At 54.5% G+C, this 20874-nt stretch overlaps 1 protein-coding gene across 2 annotated transcripts; it reads right to left on the minus strand.

The window, feature by feature from the left end:
* Positions 1-2708: 2708 nt before the first annotated feature.
* On the minus strand, positions 2709-20198 carry RBCK1 (RANBP2-type and C3HC4-type zinc finger containing 1). Of its 2 annotated transcripts, XM_072800431.1 has the most exons (13): positions 20144-20198; positions 19471-19560; positions 18248-18392; positions 13080-13173; positions 12784-12982; positions 11532-11653; positions 11224-11397; positions 9872-10032; positions 8697-8808; positions 5647-5826; positions 4819-4917; positions 4340-4483; positions 2709-3397 (listed from the first exon to the last, which is right to left on the minus strand). In XM_072800431.1, the coding sequence occupies exons 2-13, from the start codon at positions 19490-19492 to the stop codon at positions 3317-3319; spliced, it is 1533 nt and encodes a 510-aa protein (XP_072656532.1). In that variant the 5' UTR covers positions 19493-19560; positions 20144-20198; the 3' UTR covers positions 2709-3316. The 2 variants fall into 2 exon arrangements, with proteins under 2 accessions (XP_072656532.1, XP_072656534.1); XM_072800433.1 differs by lacking the exons at positions 9872-10032; positions 20144-20198 and having other exon boundaries at positions 19471-19933.
* Positions 20199-20874: the final 676 nt, after the last annotated feature.

The raw sequence follows: 20874 nt of genomic DNA on the forward strand, positions 1-20874 counted from the left end.
CAGGCACTAAACCGCTGAGCCATCCAGGGATCCCGATAGGAGTGTCTTTTGTTGTTCACAAGGATTCCCTTTTGATTCCCTGTGAGATTATGCTAATGAAGGGGCAGTTAGGGCCCCCCCAGGGGAGGGGGGGAGCTGCTAAGGGCCCATCCCTACACAACAGAAACTAAGGATTCAGCTTCTCCGAAAGCTGAGTGAACACCACAAGGTGCTAGGAGGGCAATGCACCTACAGAGGGCTGGGGGGCACCGCACCTCCCTCCCCCATGCCTCGTCCTATGCATCTCTTCCATTTTACTGTTTGCGGGGTTGTATCCTTAATAATAAATTGGTAAACATAAGTAAAGTGTTTTGAGTTCTGCAAGCCCTTCTAGCAAAATATTGAACCTGACGGGCGTGTGGTGTAAATCCCTAAATTTGTAGTTGGCCGGGCAGAAATGTGGGCAGCCTGGGCACCCCATTTGCAGCTAGCACCTGAAGTGGGGCAGTCTCATGGAATTGAGCCCTGTCACCTGTGGGATTTGATGCTACTTCCAGGTAGTTAGTGTTGGAATGGAACTGAATGATTGGGCAGGTTGGCGTTGTAGAGTTGGAGCCGTGGGGACAGGAAACGCCACATGATATGCCAGGTGGAGGGGAAATCATGTGAAAGCAGCTGAAAAAAGTGTGTGTGTTTTGTAGAAAACAGAATGGGTCATGCCAGCAGAAGGGTGCCCAAGTTCAGGCCAGGGACAGCCTGGAGCCCTGGAGAAAGGAGATGGGACTCTGGGGGTGGTTTGGGGAGTATGGATGTGTCACTTCCCGGGGTGTCAGCTCTGAGACTGCAGACTGGGTGTGAGGAACAGTGAGATCAGGCTCGTCCCCTCCCACGTGGGCAGCTTAATGAGATGTTGGTGGGAGTGCCCTACAAACCGTGAGGTCGTGCAAGTGCTTTATTTCCATTTCGGTGAACAGTTTATTGATGAATAAGTGCCTCTAGCCAGTCCCGCGCCAGGCTCCCCCTGCTCGTGCAGGGATTGAGTGGGGATTGCAGGGAAGAACAGGCCAGAGGCTTTTTGCCAAAGACAACCAAGAGGTGTTGGGGCCCAAGACTCAGCTCTATCTTCCTTCTCCTGCCCTGCATCCCCTCAACCCCTCACCCCCTCCTATCTTCTGCTGTGTCTTCTGCTGTGTCCCTGCTGCCTTTTTTCCTGTTCTGGCGAATGCCCTCTACTTGCTGGTCGTCTTCCCCAGATTTACAGATGGTTGGAATTTGCCCAGAGCCTTTGTGAGCCAGCAAGGCTGCGGGCTTGTCTCCAACTTCCTGCTTTTTAAGTGAGCGGCTTTCGTGCCAGTCCCAGACACTAGAGGACGAAGGCCAGCTTCGGCAGGGGCTGGGATGCCAGCCCATCCTCCGCTTCCTGCCCACACTGGCAGCAGCTGCTCTGATTTGAGCAGTGGGCGCCCACTGGCACCCCCTGCCCCAGGAGAAAAAGGCTGTCACACATGGGGACGTCTCGCTTTTTCCTCAGGTAGGTGGCTTCAAAGCCAGTGGGGTTTGGTTTCAAGTCTGCCCCGGTGAATTGGAACTGGGCTCTCAGTGGTCTGGGCCCCCAGAAATGGGCTGACCCCTTGGGAAGCGGAAGCACCTCCACTCAACCCACAGTAGGGAGCACTTGAGGCCCACCCATTGTGGATCCTTCACCAGCTGGCATGTGAGCATGGTGCTGGAGGCCAGATGGTGGGACTGCCCCGCACCCCTCCATTTGTACTCTGGACCCTCTGCCTGGCCACCACACAAACTCTCTGCCTGTCCTTGTGGCTAGACTGGCCAAGTGAGCATAGCCACCCAGCCCCATCTCACTCTCCTGCAGCCTCGCTCTCCTTAGCTTGTTCTGGCAGGGGCTGTCTGACCCGTTCTCCCAGGGCAGGGAGGCTGGCAGGGCACTCATGTTCTCAGACATCTCTGCTCCCAATGCCAGGGGGCAGCTCTTGAGTCTTGTCATTCAGAGAGAGGATGGCAGTGCCTATCCAGGGACCAGAACAAGCCCTGCCCCATCCCACACCCCCAGCCAAAGCCACATGCCCCAACTCCTAGAGTCTGGAAACCAGCCAGGCCTTGAAGAACAGACACCCTCCACCTGTTGGGATGATCATCCACATCGCAGCTCAGATGATGTGTTCACCATCAAATACCAGATCTCAACAAGGGGGTGCTGGTCTGAGAAGGCAGCAAAACTTCCAGAATGGACACCCAGAACCACATTTTATTCATCTCTGACCAGCACAGAGTGATGACTAATACGCACCAGTACTGTGCCATCTTGCCTGAGATGTTAAAACGAGGACAGTCAATGCCATTCAGCTGCAGTAGCTTCATGTGTTCCTGAAGGATCTCTGTCCTCCCACCCCCGATGGCCACCGAGGGGCCACAAGTGTGCAGCAAGGCTGGCCTAGTGGTCTGTAGCTGCTGCCTTGGCCCCGCCCTCCCCCTGTGGCCCAGGCCGATCTGCAGACCCTGCTTCCTAGACCCTTGACATACTGCAAACTGCCTGTCCAGGTGACTGCTGCCCCTCAGATGGGCACAGAGGTGTCTAGGCCCAGGCAAGGATCCCAGGGGTCAGGCACACCCTTGCTCCACTGTTCCCAGAGGAGGCTCGCCATCCTGCCTGCATGCATGGTCCTAGCCCACGACGCTTGCACTCCCTCTCATGACATCACACTCATCCCTTCCTGGAAAGCCATTTTAATTAGCTTACACAGGCAGCAAAGAGGGAGACATGGAAGCTGACCTGATGGGCTGTGCTTCAGACACTGCCAGGTCTCCCTCTTCCTGGATCCCAACAGGATTAGCAGCAGCTCTCTAAGAGGCCCCAGGCCTCCGACAGCAAAGACAGAGGACAGTCAGCCCCAGAAAGCTGATGGGGAAGTCGTGGGTTATGGGTGCTCAACGTTAAGCGGACGAGGGTGGTGGAAGGGGTGAGTGTGGACTCACACAGGGCTCTCTGAGGCTCCATCCAGCAGGGCTGTGTTTAAGTCTGGGTCAGGCAGAGGAAAGAGCCACAGAGAAAAGCTGAGAGCCCCAGAGGAGGGGCAAAGGCCCTGGGGCAGACAGAGCCATGGACAACACCCACCGCAAGCTTAGGCAAGGCCCCTGCAACACCCCTTGCAAACAAAGCCATCCACACAGTTCAGGGGCCTTGGTCTCTACAAGGCCTGTATCAGCCAAGCGCAAAGGCATCCCCCCAGGCCAGAAATCCAAGCCAAAGCACCAGCCCTGTCCCACAGCAGCATGGGGATGTGGGGCTGAGTCAGCCTGGGGACTGGGCCATCCTCAGCTAGTGGCAGTTCTGACAGCTAGGGTGACAAGGAATCCCATTCACCCGGCAACGGCAGCCCCCAGTGGTGTCTCCTGGACCCTAGAGGACGGAGAGAAGAGAAGGTCACGGCAGTGAAGACAGTGCCCTCCCCGTGCTGCTCCATCACACCCTCAAAGGGCTGCACGCCCCACTCCGGGCGTGCCTCGGGCAGCTCCTCCTGCTACGAACGGCCTTCGTGGCCTCAGCTACCTGATGGAGGCAGTCAGTAAGACCTTCTGGACTCCCACGGCACCCTCAACTACATGGTCTGCCTACGCCCCCCCTAGACCCAGAGCTGGCAAAGGATGTGCCATCCTGGCACCGAGAGGGCAGCTCCCTCTGCCTCTGTCTGTCCTGGTGTCTACCTGGATGAACGATGAGCCCCCGTCTCCAGGAACACGCTCCTAATAAAGACAGCTACCTCTGTGCAGCGCCCACTGACAGGACCCCGCTGAGCACCGCCCCACGTTTTCACGTGACTCTGGGGAGAAGGCTGCCAGAGGCCGGGCTACCATCTCCACCTTACACATGAAGGCTCCGCGGCTCCCAACAGCCCGAGCACGCGGCCAGGGGGCGCCAGTCCCAGGGGCCCTCTGCCTCTGACCCCAGCGCGAATCCCTGGCTGCCTCTAGGGTGGGGGTCGGCAAGCTTCTCCTGTAAAGGGCCAGTCGCTTCAGGGTTCTGGGCTCATCTGGTCTCGGCCCACACGGCGCAAAAGCGGCCGGAGATGGTACACGACGAGTGTACGGGGTTGTGCTCCCAGAACACGCTACTTATGGACAGGACGCTTGGATTGCATAGAATTTTCACAGGTCACAAAATATTCTTTTCTTGGTACTTTTCAACCATTTATAAAAAATGTAAAAAAGCGTTCTTACTTTACAAGCTGGATGAATACGGGCAGTGGTTGGCCTCGCCCCAGGGGCTGTCCCCCACTCTCGGGCAAGGCCCCCGGGCAGTTCCCCCCAGCTCCCGCAGGCCTCTGCTCTCCAGAGGACTCACCCCGGGTCCCCAGCGCGGCCCCTTGGTCACCCAGCAGATCTCGGTGTGGCAGACGGTGCAGCGGATCCAGTCACAGCCGTCCTTCTTCTGCACCACGATCCGGCACTGCGGGCAGTGCATGGCCTCACCCTGCTGCAGCATGGACTGGGGACAGAGCAGGAGCCAGCCTTCAGCCAAGCTGGGGCAGCTCTACCAGGCAACCTCTCCCTGGTCCCTGCGGAGTTCATGGGGGAGTCCTGGGGGTCACTCCCCTACGCTGCTCCACCCAGGCCAGGCTGTGTCCATCCCCATCTTTGTGGACGCTCTCCCTGCTGCTCGCCACCCAACCACTTGTCCTAGCTAAGTGCTGTTTCTGGATGGCAAGAAGGGGGTGAGAGCCTTCAGGGCTATGTGAATCACAGCCCTTTCCGAGAAGCCCCCACCCGCAGACAGTTCCCAGATCTCCAATCCCCAGGCCCTCAGTCCCCACCCTGCCTCACCCTGAGCATCTCGGTTGTCTGTCGGGCGGCCACATCGTTCTGAGCCCGCAGGGCCAGGTCATCCTGGTACTCCTTGCAGTTCATCTGCTCGTGGATGGCCTGCAGAGGGGCGAGGGGCTCAAGGTGAGTTCCTCAAGGAGTTAAGAAGCATGAGGGACACTTACTGCTTCTAGATGATGGCATGGCTTTATAAACTAAGTACCCACTTTATGGAAGGGGACACTGAGGCCGGGGTGGTCCCATATGATAATAATAGCCATGTATGCTAAGTCCTAAGGGCAGAAAAATCCCTACACCACCTCTTCCCCATGGCTATCCCCGCCCCCCCCCCCCCCCCCATCCCTGGCTAGGCTCTGCCCTGATCACAGCCCCAGTTCTCAGAGACAGCTTGCTTGGGCTGTGACGAGGCTCAGACCTGTCTCCTCGAGACCAATCTCTTCAGTGCTGAGACGATGAGAGGAGGGAGTGGCCTGAGGTCAGGGCCCGGCAAGCCTCCGTCTAGGTTTGGGGTCAGGGACAGGGGTTGAGACTCAGTCTGGGGCCAGCGTTGGGGTCAGTTTGTGACTGGGATCGGGGTTCTGTGAGAGGCCAGGGTCAGGGCTCAGTACTGGGCTGAGGCTCAGTCTAGGTTGAGGTTCCATCGAGGGCCAGGGCTTGGTCCAAGGCTTAGGTTCAGATTGGGGCCTGGGCCAGACACTGTCACTGACATGCAGCTGTCCGGCATGACAGGCTAGTGTCACAGCTCCCATCCCAGGGGAACAAGCACCGGATGGCAGTGAGCTGTTGGCAGGACTAGGGGAACTGGGCAGCATGGGTCCCCATCCCCACCTTACAGAGCAGGCAGTTGACGTGGAAGCACACCGGGCAGGTGAACTCATTGACATCATCCTCAAAGAAACACCATCCCTTGCAGTCTGGGGTCTTGCAGTGGTAGCTGAAGGCACTGCGGTTTTCCGCGATGGAGACGCCCAGGTCCAGAAATCGCTGGTAATCCTCGGGAGGCAGCAGCTGCCAAAAGGCCACAACTCACAATCTGGTTTTCTTGGGGTTCAGAACAGCTGACAAGGGCTCTCCTTGCCACCAAATATCCTCCAGGAAGCCCCCAACCCATGAAGTCCAACCTAGCCCCGGCTCTTTGCTTCACACCATCATCCTCAGTGTTTAAAAACTCCATTCAAGGGGATCTCTGGGTGGCTCGGTGGTTTAGTGCCTGACATTGGCTCAGGGTGTGATCCTTGGGTCCCAGGATCGAGTCCCACATCGGTCTCCCTGCATGGAGCCTGCTTCTCCCTCTGCCTGTGTCTCTGCTTCTCTCTCTCTCTCTCTCTCTGTCTCTCATGAATAAATAAAATCTAAAAAAAAAAAAACCTCCATTCAGAAAGTAGATTAAGGGACACCTGGGTGGCTCAGCAGTTGAGCATCTGCCTTCAGCTCAGGGAGTGATCCCGGAATCCTGGGATTGAGTCCTGCACTGGGTTCCCCACAGGGAACCTGCTTCTCCCTCTGCCTGTGTCTCTGCCTCTCTCTGGGTCTCTCATAAATAAATAAAATCTTAAAAAAAAAAAAAAAGTGTATTAAAACTTCTAGAGATGGGTGGTGGTGCTGCTCGCAAAACAACGTGAGTATACTTAATGCTACAGAGCTGTATACTTAAAAATAGTAAAAAACAAAAAAAAGAAAAATGGTAAAAATTATAAGTTTTGTTATGTATAGTCTACAATTTTTTTTAAAAAAGAGAAAATATGAACAAAAGTAATAACTGGTAATACTGGTGAAGAACTAGTAGCTGGTACTTCACACTCTGAGAAGGCAACGTGACAGTTGTTTCAACAAAACTTCTCTGACCCTTTGGGACTCACTCCACTTCTACAAGGCTACCCTAAACAAATAATATGTAAGAAGAGACACCACGCAAAAAGTTCCTTGAAGCATTTTGTTACAAACTGAGAAACTGGAATTATTATGAGAAGAGGTATAAGCAGCATAGATGCCATCTATGGAGACTTATGATAATTCTTAAAATCAAGGCTAAAATCCTAAAATCTAAACGGTGGTGGTTACAAGAATGAGTTTTATCAAAATTCACCCAACTGCATGCTTACAATGGGTGCATCCTATTGTGTGCCAAGTTTGCCTTAGTAAACTTGATTTAAAAAGGAGTAAAATCATTGCCTTAGTAAACTTGATTTAAAAAGGAGTAAAATCATGTCTGCCCGCAGACCTAAGGGAACAGGAGAAAATGCAGTCAGGGATCCCCTGGGATGGCAGGGTTGTGTGGGTGACTTGTCTTTTTGATTTCTCTTCTAGTTCTATGTGGTTTAGGCGTGTGTTTTGTAAAGATAACCTCCAGTGCACTACTCCACTGATCCCTGCCCCTTTCTCCCTCTGCCACACCCGACTTTCTCAGGGTCTTGGGGCAATTCCTGGGGGCTCTGAGGAAGCATGGGCCCTGCAGCCCCTTAGCAGGAACTCTGGTCCCATCAGTGCCCTTGGCAGGGGTAGGCCTCAAGGGAAAACCTGTGGGGGATGACCATGGGAGCCAGGACATACGGAATGAGTGACTATGTCTGGGGACTTTCCAGGCCACAGCAAGAAGGCCTCTGCAGCTGCCCAGAGCCGCTCCTCCGGTGTAGGAGGGAGTTCCCAAGCTCTACCCTTCCTGCCTCCCCCTTCTCAGCTGAAGTAGACCCCCAGGGCTCTGGAAATCCTAGGTGTAGTCAGGCAGGTTCACAGAAGCAGTATCCTAAGGGAGAGGCAGGGGGAACAGAGGTCTTGGGGGTGTGCCTGTGGGGGTCCTCCCATTTGGACCTCAGCCACCTTTGACACTGCCTCATGTTTTGGCCTGGCAATCCCAAGATGCCCAATTCTGAGAAGGCCCTTCCCCAGCAGTTTAAAAACTATGAATCAAGCCCAACGGTCAATTTTCCAGGTGCGGGAATGGAGATTCAGGGAAGGGGAGAACTTGGTAACGATGTTAATAACAGTAACGGCGAACACGCATGCAGACCCGTACAGCCCTGGAGGACTGCTGGAGCGATGGCCCCGATTTCTTCACATCTCCGTGCTTCCACCTGTGAGTGGTCCCCTCTCCCAGGGACTTGGCTTGGGCAACACAGGCAGGGCAGCAAGTGACAGAAGAGCAGAGACTGAGCAAGCTCTCTTGCACTGGAGCCCCCCGCTGGCTGCTCCTGGAACCTAGGGACCACCGCAGGTGAGCAGGCCTGGCCAGCCTGCCCCGGGGCCGGCGAGCAAAGTGGAAAGAGGCCCAGCTGCCGCAGCTGTAACTAAGGCCGGTGTCATAGTCCGGGCCAGCCGACCCACCAGCTAAACCCACCTGGGAGCAGCCAGGCCTAGCAAGAGCTAGAAGAATCAGGAGCTACGAGAATCGTCTGGCTAAGCTCAACCCCAATGACTAACGTGCAGATTCATGAGCTAAATAAACAGTGGTTGTTTGAAGACACTGTGTCCAGACTACCTTGTTATGCAGCATAAGCAAACTGGCACAAGGGCTTACCCACCATGCATCACACGCTACTCTAAAATCTTTACACATGCCCTCTACGATATTCTTCACAACCTTTCAAAAAACTAACTTCAACCCTAACTGATGTGAGAAAAGCAAGGCACGGGTTGAATATCTGACTTGGGGTCACCGAGGCCAGTGGCCCCAGAGTTGCCCCCACTCTTAAGGGCTCTGCTGTCTTTCCTTCACAACACTGGTTTCTATATCAGCTACTTCCCCCGAGTCCCGTCCTCTTCACTGCTCGGCCCCCAGCATCCCCCGCAGAAGGCTCCAGATAAATGTGTGCTGAGACCCAGTCCCAAGCCCATGCCCACCTGCTGGTGCAGGGGGTGCCCCTCCCTCCCCCAGGCCTTACCGCCCGGATCTCCCTCTCCAGCAGCTTGCCCGAGCACGAGTAGGTGTTGTCAATGAAGGGGCAGGAGACCTCTGCCTCCTGGCTGTTGCGGATGGTGCCCTGCAGGCACTCCCTGGAGGGGGAGAGGGGTGGGGGCTGGAGGTTAGCGCCACCTGAACCCCATCCACCCAGACTGCCCCTTTCACGTGGTGGGGCCTGACCCCAGGTAGGCTTTTCTTCAACACCTCCCTTCCTTCCCTCCTGTCCCTCCCACAAACCCATCACCAAGGCCTCCACTTCTATCCACCCCACTGCCACCTCCACTGCTCTGGTCCAGGCCCCCGTCACCCCTCGCCTGGAGGACCACAGGCACATCTTCACTGGGGTCCCTGCATCCACTTCGCTCCTAGAGTCCACTCTCAACACAGTGGCTGCTCCTCCCCAGCAGCCTCCCCTCGGGACCTGCCCAGAACAAACCTGCAGCCCTCACTACGGCTCCCGAGAACCCCGGTGGCCCATCCTCGCTAACACCTCTGTCCACCCTTCTGCTCTGGCCACACTGACACCTGCACCAGACCTTCTGGTCCATTCCCGTGCTACCTCCCTAGGGGCTTCCCTGACCACCCCCTCCTGAGGCAGGGCTCCTGGTTTGTTGTTTTCCCTCACAATTCACTGGAACTTAGCATTTGACACAATTTACAGTGACGCCAGTAATTATTTGATTAACATCAGCCTCTCCACTGGAATGTAAGGTCCGGGAGGCAGGAACTGAGCTGCTCTGCTCACTCCTGGATCTCCAGGACCAGCACAGCCCCCTGGCACCCAGGGGCCACTCAACCAATGTCTGCCGTGGGAAAGGAGGACACGGTCTCCACAGCCCAGGACTGGCCGTCAGCCCGCCAGCCAGCTAGAGCAGGCTTGGCTCAGTCCGCCAGGGATGGGATCCCCATAGGCTTGGACGCCCCTGCGCAGGTAGCGGCAAGGGGCGCAGGCGCTGCAACCTGAACGCCTGAGCGAGTCGCTGGCCTCTCTGCACCTCACACTCCTGGGCAAAAACGGGGCGACAGCGCCTACCTCGCAGGTTTTTGCGGGCATCCAATGAGATGTAAGAGCACGGGCCCACCCACTCTCAGCCCTCCGGTAATTGGCGGCTGCGAGAATCGGGGCATTGCTGGGGGTGGGGTTGGGGGCCGCACCTGCAGAAGGTGTGCAGACACTCACGCAGCACCACGGCATCGCCGGGCGCCAGCACCAAGTAGCACACGGGGCACTCGGTGGGCTCGGTGTTCAGCACCAGGCTCCTCTGATCCAGCTGGACGTGCTGCAGGTAGTTCCCCTCCTGCTGCTGCTGCTTCCGCTGGGCACACGGGGCGGGGCCGCGGGGCAGGTCAGGGTCTCAGGGGAGGGGCCGGCCGGGAAGGGGGCAGGACCAGGGGACCGGGGCGGACTCCGGAGGCGGGGCAGAGGTGGGGCAGAGGTGGGGGAGAGTCAGGATCCCTGGGTGGGGGTGGGGGTGGGGGTGGCCTGGCGGTGGGCAGGAGACGAGATGGCGGGAAGCGTGGGGGCCAGAGGGGCCGGGGGGGGAGGCGGGGTAGCCCTGGGCAGGAGGCGGGCCAGGCTGGGGCCGGCTGGGGCTGCAACCGGGGGCAAGCCACGCGAGGGAGTGATGGCGACAGGGAAAGGAAGGCGGTGAAGTCTGAGGGGGTGGTCTAGGGTAACAGGGCTCACGTCTCTGTCAAGAAGCAGGGCGGGGTTGGGCAGGGGCTGGGGTCGGAGCCGGTCAAGGTCACAGAGTGGGTCAGGGGTATGGAGATGGTGATAAAGCTAGGGAGCAAAGGGGACGGGAAAGAGGACGGGGTCTGGGCCAAGGCTGGAGGTAAGACCACGAATGAGGTCATGGCTGGGATGGGGCAAGGATAGCACTGGATCCAAGGGGAATGCGGGTGGGGGTGGGGGCATCCGATCAGAATGGGGAACACTCAGGATCTGGTATCTGTGTACTCAGGGCTTGTGTCAGAATCGGGGGCAGAGCTATGGGAGGGGCAGGACAGAGGGCGGGGTCAATTTCGCAGGGAGGGGTGAGGGGCTGGGTCCAGCCTCTTAGGAAGTCCGGGGTGAATCACAACGGGGAGGGAGGTCGGGAATTGTAGGGTCCAGGGTGAGGCGATGTCTAAGTGGAGCAAGAGCTAGGTCATAGGCAGATAAGGAGGAGGTATGAGGAGGTGGCCAAAAGCATGGTCGGAGCTAGGGTAGTGGAGTCATAGCCTGGGGCGGTTGTATGAACAGTGGGTGTGTAAGTCAAAGCGGAGTGGGGAGCCACAGCCCAAGTTGGGGCGGGGCATGTGACCACAGCCAGGGAGCAGAGTCTCAGCACCTGAGGCCTCCAGGGGAGGGCGAGTCACAGTCTAGTGCAGGGTCACCACCAGCAGTGGGGTCAGGAGCCGGCAAAGCAGCAACGGGGGAGGAGCGGCAATGCACAGGCGCCTCCCTTTCCGTCCTACGCCCCCCCCCCGCCCCGAGGGTGTCGCCCCGGCACTTCCGCGCCCACCTGCTGGTACTGGCGCAGCGCCTCCTCCTCGCCCGCCAGGCGCGCTCTCTCCTCCTCGTCCGGCTGGTAGGAGGCGGGGACCTGGTAGGCCTCCGGCCGCGCCCGGCAACACATCTCGCAGCCGGGCCTCGTGGGCTTGTTAATGAAGGTGCAGCCGGGGCACTGCCAGCCCACCTGGGGGCAGAGTCGGGGGGCGGGGCTGGAAACGGCGCGGGGCGGCCGGGGACCCCGCGCGGGGAGTCAGGGGGCGGGGCCCGGGAGCGCGGGGCGGCGTCGGGGGCGGGGCTGCGGACGGGGGAGCGGCTTACCGGCGGGGGTTCGGGCGCGGCGTCGGGCTGGCCCCGCCCGGGCTCCTGGGGGACTCCCGGCCTCGTGAGAGCTGGCTCCAGGGGGCCCCGGGGCTGCAGCGTGAGGTCCTTGAAGCCCAGATCTAGGGAGGAGGGTTTCGGGGTGGCAGAGCCATGCAGCGCACTTCGTGCACGCGCCGCGCCAGCCAGGCGCCCTGCGCCCTGCGCCCCGCACCGGTTCCTCCTCCCTCGGGGAGTCTCCGGCTCGGGTCGCCAGGTGAGCAGAGGCCTGGCCCAGTATCCGGCTCCCACAGGGTCAGAGTTCCTCCTCCACCCGTGAATGCTCCTGCTTCCCGACCTAAAAACCGGCTTCCTATGCTCCCGAAGTCCTGCACCTAGAGGCACAATCACTTCTGAGATGCTCGTGCCAAATACTGAATGTGCATCCATTCATGAGGGCACATGGGGCAGAAAAACAAAAACAAAACTGGCTGGACTCTTCGAATATCAGGAACGTCAAAGGAAGACTGTGGATACCAAATACCAAAGGACCCTGAGAGACATGATGTCACTGCCAGGTCTCTCTTGCTGTAAAGGATATTCATGTGACAACTGGTAAAATTTGGGTAAAATCTGTGGATTAAATAATCATTGTTGATTTCCTAAGTTTGGTAGTTGCATGTGGAAATGTTAAGAAAATGACACCTTTTTAAAGAAAATGGACACTGAAATATTTAGGTGAGAAGGGATGTCATGTCTGCACCTTCACAACGGTTCAGGAAAAAGTATTTAGACAAAAATGAGTAATTTTATATAGAGAATGACAAAGCAAAACAATTGTGATGAAATGTTAGGGAATCCATGTAAAAGGTACTTGGAATTTGTTATACAATTTTTTGTACAATTTTGCAACTTTTCTGTAAGTCTGAAATATTTCCAGATAATAAGCCAAAAATGTAGACACTATTATTATCATCACAGCCAATTTACAGATTTAGAAACAGAGGACCAGAGACGAAGGGACTTGCATGAGGTCATACAGCCGATAAATGCTGGAGCCAGGACTGAACTCAGCCCCCCTCCTCCCCTAGACCACCTGCTCTCAGTGTCTTGGAAATGGCTCTCTAGGGGGTGGGGGGGCTGTCCTCTTTTGCCCACTAGGAAGAATGTCGTCCTCCCTGGCGAGAACTCCTGATGGAAAGCCCAAGGGCTCTGCTCCCTCTTGCCCTGTGACCTCAGGTGAGTCCCAAGTCGCTCAGAGGCAGAGCCTCACCTTCCAGCATCCGCAACTGCCTCTCCCGCTGCAGCTCCTGAGGGTTGAGCGAGGTGTTGCAGGCTGACAGCAAGTAGAGGTAGGCAGTGTCCCCATTCCGCCGCACCCCATGGGAGTGCAGGGTCTCCTGGTCCCGGGCCAGCCGCTGCCCGATCACCCACTGCTGCAGCACAGGCGGAAAGCCGTAGTCTAGGAACACCTGACACAGAGAGAGGCAGAGTGCAAAGGGAACAGCAGAGGAAAGAGAGGCAGAAGCAAAATGGGAAGCGACCACCCCCTTCCCCCGGCCAACTCACCATATCCTTGAGGGAAGCCACTGTCATGTCAGGGCGCACTGTGAGCCAGATGGTGACTGTGTGCATCTGAGCATCCTCCACGCTTACCCATAGCCTGTGGAGAAGGTCACAGGTCCAACCTCAGGACCAGCTCGTATAGGTCTGCACACTGGTGGTTGCACATGCATGTCTACGGACACATGGGCACATGCCCACAGCCCCCAGTCTGGGTTAGGGGCCTTTCCTGGATTCCCACAGGCTCGTGCTTCCTTCTTGATCAGAACCCGATGCTTAAGCCCCTGCAGTGGCCCCACACTGCTCTGAGAATCAAATCCCTGCCCATTCTCTGGCCTCCTCTATCATCCTGTCCTTTGCTCCTTAGCCTCGCCACCAACACTTACTATTTATTATATGCCAAGACACTTCAAAGCACTTCTTATGTTTTAGTTCATTTAATCCTCTCCACAAATGCATGAGGCAGATCGTGTTGTCACCACTATTATACAGATGAAACCACGAGGCACAGCCAGGTCACACAGACTAAACAGACTCTACCCAGCAAGCGCTGAATGTCCATGAGAGGCAGGATTTCAACCCAGTATATCATTTCAGAGAAATGATCAGAGAAAGGGTCCTCCTCAAGGACCCTTCAGCATTTCTGGAAGATCAAAAGCATGAAAAGAAAGGGCTAAGATTAAAAAAAAAAAAAAAAGAACAAAAAAAAAACAGAACTGATCCCAACAGAAACAGAAAAATCGGAGTAGAGAACAAGAATGGAAAGCAGTAATCAGTAAATGAGGATGAGCTCCTGGGAACGTAAAAAGATGCTTCTGACTAATCTAACCTTCATATTCAACTACAAGAAAACCTGGAAGTCCTAAATGACATCCCAAGACAGCAATTAATAAATCCAGAATGTGGGAAAATCCTGGAGGTCGGAGACCAGTTTCCTTAAATTAATAGCAGAAAAAGAGAAAGGATTAAAAAAAAAAACAGTATTAAGAAATGCTATGTGTAGATCGCCTTTGGCTTCGACAGGAACAAACTCACTATAAAAACTGTTAATTAGATAATCGGAAATTTTAACAAACAGTATTAGAGGATTTTAAGGAATTATTAATAATTATTAGGTGTGATAACAGTACTGAGGTTCATAAACAAACCATGGAGAGGTAATGTACAGCATGGTGACTACAGTTAACAATACTATGTTATATATTTGAATGTTGCTGAGAATGAATTTTAAAAGCTCTGATTGCAAGAAAAAATAGGGGTGCCTGGCTGGCTAAGTCAGTAGAGCATGAGACCCTTGATCTCAGGGTGGTGAGTTTGAGTCCCATGTTGAGTGTAGAGATTACTTAAAAATAATAATAATATGTAAATACGTGAGGCAATGGATATTAACTTATTGTGGCCATCGCTGCACAATACACACATCTACTAAATCATTATGTTGTACATTTAAAAGGATTCTGAGACTCCATTTTCAACCTGTGGACAGGAAGAGGGGGGCTCCTCACATATCCCCCAACAATTCTCGGGCACCAGCAGGGCATCCTATATTGCAACCAGAGATAGCAGCAGCGTCTGCAGGTCGAGGGCTCAGACCCAGACTGCCCACCCCCCCAATGCCCATCACAAGCCCGGGCTGTCACCTGTGCTGACTCACTGGCTATAGAACTAGGGGTTCCGGGGACGCCTGGGTGGCTCAGTGGTTGAGTGTCTGCCTTTGGCTCAGGGCATGATCCTAGGGTCCAGGATTGAGTCCCATATTAGGCTCTTTGTGGGGGCCCTGCTTCTCCCTCTGCCTGTGTCTCTGCCTCTCTCTCTCTCTCTCTCTCTCATATGAATAAAATCTTAAAAAATAAAAATAAAAATAAAAAAAGAACTGGGGGAATCCAAGAGCCCATTCCTTGGGTTCAATTAATTTGCTAGAGCAGTTCACAAACATTTTACTAACTAGATCACTGGTTTATTATAAAAGGATATAATTCAGGAAAAGCCAGATGAAAGCAATGCATAGAGCAAGGTATGGGGAAGGGGTGAGGAGCTTCCATGCCCTCTTGGACTCTACCATTCTCCCCAAATCTCCATGTGGTCACCAACCCAGAAGCTCTCTTGAACCCTGTCCTTTTCAGTTGTTGTGAAGATTTCATGATGTAGGCATGGCTGATTAAACCACCAACACTGGGGACTCACTCAACCTGTCCCCTCCCAGGAGGTCAGGTAGATGGCACTGGAAAGCTCCAACCCTCTAATCACAGGGTTGGTTCCTCTGGTGGTGCCCAGCCGCTATCCTTAGGTCATCTAGGGACATTCCAGAAGTCACCTCATTCGCCTAGCAAAAGACACCTTTACCACTCTCGTCACTTATGAAGTTCCAAGGAGCTCTGTGGCAGGGAAGGACAAAGACCAAATATATATTCCTTATTATAAATCACACTATCACATCACCTCAAACTAATACAATGTTATATGTCAATGATCCCTCAGTAAAACTGGGAGCAAAGATATGTCCATATGAAAAGCTGGACACATTAGGGACGCCTGGGTGGCTCAGCGGTTGAGGGTCTGCCTTTGGCTCAGGGCATGATCCCAAATCCTGGGATCGAGTCCCATATCAGGCTCCCTGCATGGAGCCTGCTTCTCCCTCTGCCTGTGTCTCTGTCTCTCTCTCTCTGTGTCTCTCATGAATAAATAAATAAAATCTTTAAAAAAAAAAAAGAAAAGAAAAGCTGGACACAAATATTCATAGCAGCAATATTCACATTAGCCAAAAAGTGGAAAAAAACTCCATGTTCATCAAATGACTAACAGATAGGGAAAATGGTATTTTCATACAATGGATTATTATTCAGCAACAAAAAGGAATAGAGTTCTGGGGTGCCTGGGTGGCTCAGTTCGTTAAGCATCCAACTTTTGATCTCAGCTCAAGTCTTTTTTTTTTTTTTTTTTTAACATTTTATTTATTTACTCATGAGAAACAGAGAGAGGGGCAGAGACATAGGCAGAGGGAGAAGCAGGCTTCCCGCTTTGGGAAGCCTGCTGCGGGACTCGATCCCAGGACCTTGAGATTACAACCTGAGCCAGAGGCAGATGCTCAACCACTGAGTCACCCAGGTGCTCCTCAGCTCAGGTCTTGATCTCAGGGTCATGAGTTCAAGCCCCACACTGCGCTCCACGCTTAGGGAAGCCTACTTAAAAATAATAATAATAAATAAAAATAAAAGGAATACAGTTCTGATACACACTACTTAATGGATGAATCGAGAAAACATGATGCTAAGTGAAAGAAGTCAGATACAAAAAACCGCATATTGTACGAGTCCATTTAAATGGAATGTCCAGACCAGGCACATCCCTGGAGATAACGATTAGTGGCTGCCCAAGGCTGGTGTTAAGCAAAGGCAAGGAGATGAGTAGTGACTACTAGTAAGTGCAGACCAGGGTTTTGTACAAAGCGATAAAAACGTTCCATAATTGATGGTGATGATGGTTGCATAGCCCTGAATATACTAAAAGCCTTGAGCCATACACTTTAAATTGTTGAGTTGTATGGTATGTCAACTATATCTCAATAAAACCATTTAAAAAATCAAATGGGATCCACCAGGATCATTGAAAAATCAGGGCAGCCCCGGTGGCTCAGCGGTTTAGCGCCGCCTTCAGGCCAGGGCGTGATCCTGGAGACCCGGGATTGAGTCCCACGTCAGGCTCCCTGCATGGAGCCTGCTTCTCCCTCTGCCTGTGTCTCTGCCTCTCTCTGTGTCTCTAATAAATAAAATCTTTAAAAAAAAAAAAAAGAAAAGAAAAGAAAGAAAGAAAAGAAAAATCAAACTGAAAGTACAGTTTTACTATGCAGCAGGAAAAAAAAACCAGATCAACACCACCATTTATTGAGTGATTAACATGTGCGAGGCACTGTGCTAAGCATCACAACGTCAAGTTTAAGTCTCCTGGGAAAGACTAACCAGTATCCATTCTCCCTTGCTTTTCTGGCTAACAGAGCCCCTGAATTCTACTTGGATGTCTGGTCACATTCCACAGCCTCCCTTCAAACTGAGCTCTGGTCCACAGGAATTCCGTGGAAGAGGTGTGCAACTTTCTGGGCTGTGTGCTCCTAAGTGTGGGAGGGGGTGTCCCCTTCCTTTTTGTAGAGGCTGCTCCTGGGCAGCAAGCTTGAGCAGAGGAGCTGAAATCAAGGCAAAAGGACCCACAGTGACCATCAAAGCTGAATGCAAACATTAAGTGACCCACCTCAGAATACCCAAAGCCCCAGCTGGCCAATGGGTTACTTACACCAAGCACAGTTACCAAAGAAAGGGAAATTCTATCCATTCCACTGTGCCCTTTAACTACAGCCCCCCACCTCACCGCAGACAGTCTTGCTCCCTTGCCATGTATTCAATAAACTTTTGGGTGAATTCTTTCACCGCCTGGGGCCACCAGCTAGGGTGTCCCCACATTTGCCCCTCACCCCCATTTGATTGGGAGAGACACATCTTTCTCCTTCCAGCTGACAAGAATGCTGATGTGATGGCTGGAGCTGGAACAGCCATTTTTGACCAAGAAGCAAACCTCAGAATGGAGTCCATGAACAGCAGAATAACAAGACAGAAGCAGGAGTCTCTGAGGACTGCAGCAAGCACAGCCTCCACATGTAGACTACTGGCCACCAAACTTGTTTATGCCACAGTTATGTTTTTTTTCCTGTCATGTGAGGACTTTCTCATATGCCTTCTAACAACCCTATGAGATAGCTTACTATTATTGCCCCATTTTTTTTAAATTTTTATTTATTTATGATAGTCACACAGAGAGAGAGAGAGAGAGAGGCAGAGACACAGGCAGAGGGAGAAGCAGGCTCCATGCACTGGGAGCCCGATGTGGGATTCAATCCCGGGTCTCCAGGATCGCGCCCTGGGCCAAAGGCAGGCGCCAAACCGCTGCGCCACCCAGGGATCCCTGCCCCATTTTTTAAATTAAAAAAAAACCAAAAACGTGAAACTGAGAAGTGAAGTGACTTGTCATATATCTCACAGTTGATTAGTGACAGAGCTCAGGTTCGAAACTAGGTCTCCTGACACCAGAACCTGCCATTAAGCGTAACTGTTCTATAGGCAAGATTATATTGTGGTCCACTGGGGTTCAGGAAACACTAAGTCTTTAGCCAACCACGCAATCCTCACCTGATGTCCTGTGTTGGGGAGACCTCAGGCTTTAGTTGCACATTCAGGGGCACCCGTTGCTCTGCCAGCCAGATGGCACACTGCACTGCCACCTGTTCATCCCCGCCTGCCACTGCTCGGGTGAGCCTCAGGGCCATCTCCTCGGCTGAAATCCAGCAAGGTGGAAGCAGGTTAGCACACGGTTTTGTTTTGTTTTGTTTTTTTTTCAGGAGCTAGGGGTAAGGGAGGTGGTGATCCCTTGTACATGCTGTTTCCTCTGTCTTCCTGGTGAACTCCTACATATCCTTCAGTACTCAGCTTAAAAGTCCCTTTCTCTGAAGGGTCTCTGATGCTCCCTATTCCCCCTCCCTGTTCATTTGGTTCTATTTTTCCTTCATACTCCCAGGCCCCCTTACTTCCATTCATTTATCTGACAAGCATTTACTGAGCTCCTACCGTGCACCAAACACTGTTCCAGAAACTGAGATTCAGCAGTGAATAAGATAAACATTGTCCCTCTCCTCATGGACCTCCCAGCCCAGTAAGGAGACAAACAATAGAAAAAAAATTGAGATCGTGATCCATGCTGGCAAGGAAATAACAGGGTAAGGAGATCAGGGAAGACCTCCAGGAGGAGGTGGTGCTGAAGCTGAGACCAGAAGTTACATAAGGCCAGACCCAGTTAGGGAAGAGTATTCCAGGTGGAGAGAAATGTAAGGGGTTGGCCTTGAGCAAGAAATGGTTGGGTGAGAACAGAAAGAAGCCAGTGGAGGTCACTGGAATGAACAAGGGGGTGAATGGGGTTAAGACTATGAGGTCAATGATGCCCGAAGGGCCTTGTGGGCTAAGTAAGGACTCTGGCCTTTAAGAACACAGAGGAGCACAGGAGGGTCTTTAAGCAGAGTGATGACAGGACTTGGCATGCTGTATAATGCTGGGGGAAAGAGGAAGAGGGGAGGCATGGACCCCTGGTATTCAGGTCAAGATCCATGTCCCCCCACCAGCCTGGGAGCTCCCCACGCCCTTGGCAGCAGAGCTGGCTTGCGGTGGCCTCAGAGGTATCCCATAGTTGAATGACAAGCCTCTGGAAGCAACCAGGCCCCAAGGAAGGAAACTGCAGGGCAGGTGGGTAGAGGGAGGACCGGTCAAGCTCCCTCGCCCAGGACCTCGGGTTAGGGGAGGCCGGGTCCTGCCTGGGCCCACCTCCTAACGGAAGTCTCCCGGCGCCTCCAGGGGGTGCCCACCTTTCTTGGTCTTCTCGTCCATCCGGCGGGGTTGCGCCCATCCCCCCAGGCGGGGGCAGCAGCTCCGGAGAAACGCTATCCCTGGGTCACCTGGCAGAGGGCGGACGGCCACGGCAACTCAGCCCCGGCCAGAGGCGGCCTCAGGCGCGGCCCGCGCCCTCTTTGTGCCTTGGTGTCCCCAGCGGCAATCGGGTAACATCGCCAGCCCCGGGCACCGGCTGTAGGAAGGGGCTGGGACCCCGCGGCGGAGGGGGGGGGGAGGGAAGGGCAGGCGGCACCGAGCCAAGCCCTCGATGGGCGACAGAGGAAGCGAGACGGGCCTGGCGCGGGGAGGAGAGTGACGCCGACCGCCGGGCGCTGCTGGTCCCCGGGGAGGACCCTCTTCTCGGTGCAGGGAGCGCCCCCCGGCGTCCGGGACGGCAGCCACACTCGCTCCGGGGCGGCCCCGGACCGAGGTGGGGAGGAGAGCCGCTACAGCGGAACGGAAAGTGAAAGTGGAGGCCCCGGAAGTAGGGCAGCAGAGCGTCGGGACATCCGGACGCCGCCCCCCCACCGCCTGCGCGGTCCCCGGCGGTCCCCGCCCCGCTCCGGATCCCGGCGGCCCGGGTGCGCAATGACCTTGGCCGGAGTGGCCCCTGTGGGGCTGGCCCGGGTCTCCCCGACCCTCACTCACCCGCCCAGCCGCGCCCGCAGCGCCGCGGGAAGGGGTGGGGGCGGGGCCCGGGCGGGGAGGGGCGGGGCCCGGGCGGGCGGGGGCGGGGGCGCGGGAGAGGGGGCGGGGCCAGGGCGGGGAGGGGCGGGGCCCGGGCGGGAGGGGGCGGGGCCCGGGCGGAATTGGAGTGGGGCGCAGTTTCCCCGCTCCGCCTCCGCAGACCCACTCCCACGCCTGAGGGTCAGCCCCATCCTCGGCTCGGTTTGCGGCAGACTAACGGAGGTTCTGTCCTCCCTCGGCTCCTTGCTTCTCCTTTTGGCCCGGACAGTCCCATTTTCCACCTGCTACCAGAGGGTCCCTAGAATGTAAATCAAATCATGTCAATCCTTAAAACACTCCCAGACTTCCCAACACTCTCACGGCAAAGTAAAAGCCTAGGTCCTCCCCACGCCCTGAACACTGCCTCCCCTCCTTCTCGGACTACTGTTAAAACTAAAAAATAAAACGGCCAGTTATTTTTCCAGCAAAATGGGTTCATTCAGAAATAGCCAAGAATTGGAATTTGGGACATTCGAGGTCTGAAAAACCACGGGCAAGACTAACAAACAAAGGAAAGGAACACAATTTTACTAAGGAGGAAATTGGGAGGGGTGTTTTGAGCGAAAGTCCATTGCAGAAAAGCAAGAGTTCAGGGTGATAACAGTTTCTCATTGGCAGATTCACAGAGGTAGTGGATTTCTTGTAGGAGATGC

The sequence above is a fragment of the Canis lupus genome, chromosome 26 (assembly GCF_048164855.1).
Source record: "Canis lupus baileyi chromosome 26, mCanLup2.hap1, whole genome shotgun sequence".
NCBI classification, from domain to species: Eukaryota; Metazoa; Chordata; class Mammalia; order Carnivora; family Canidae; genus Canis; species Canis lupus.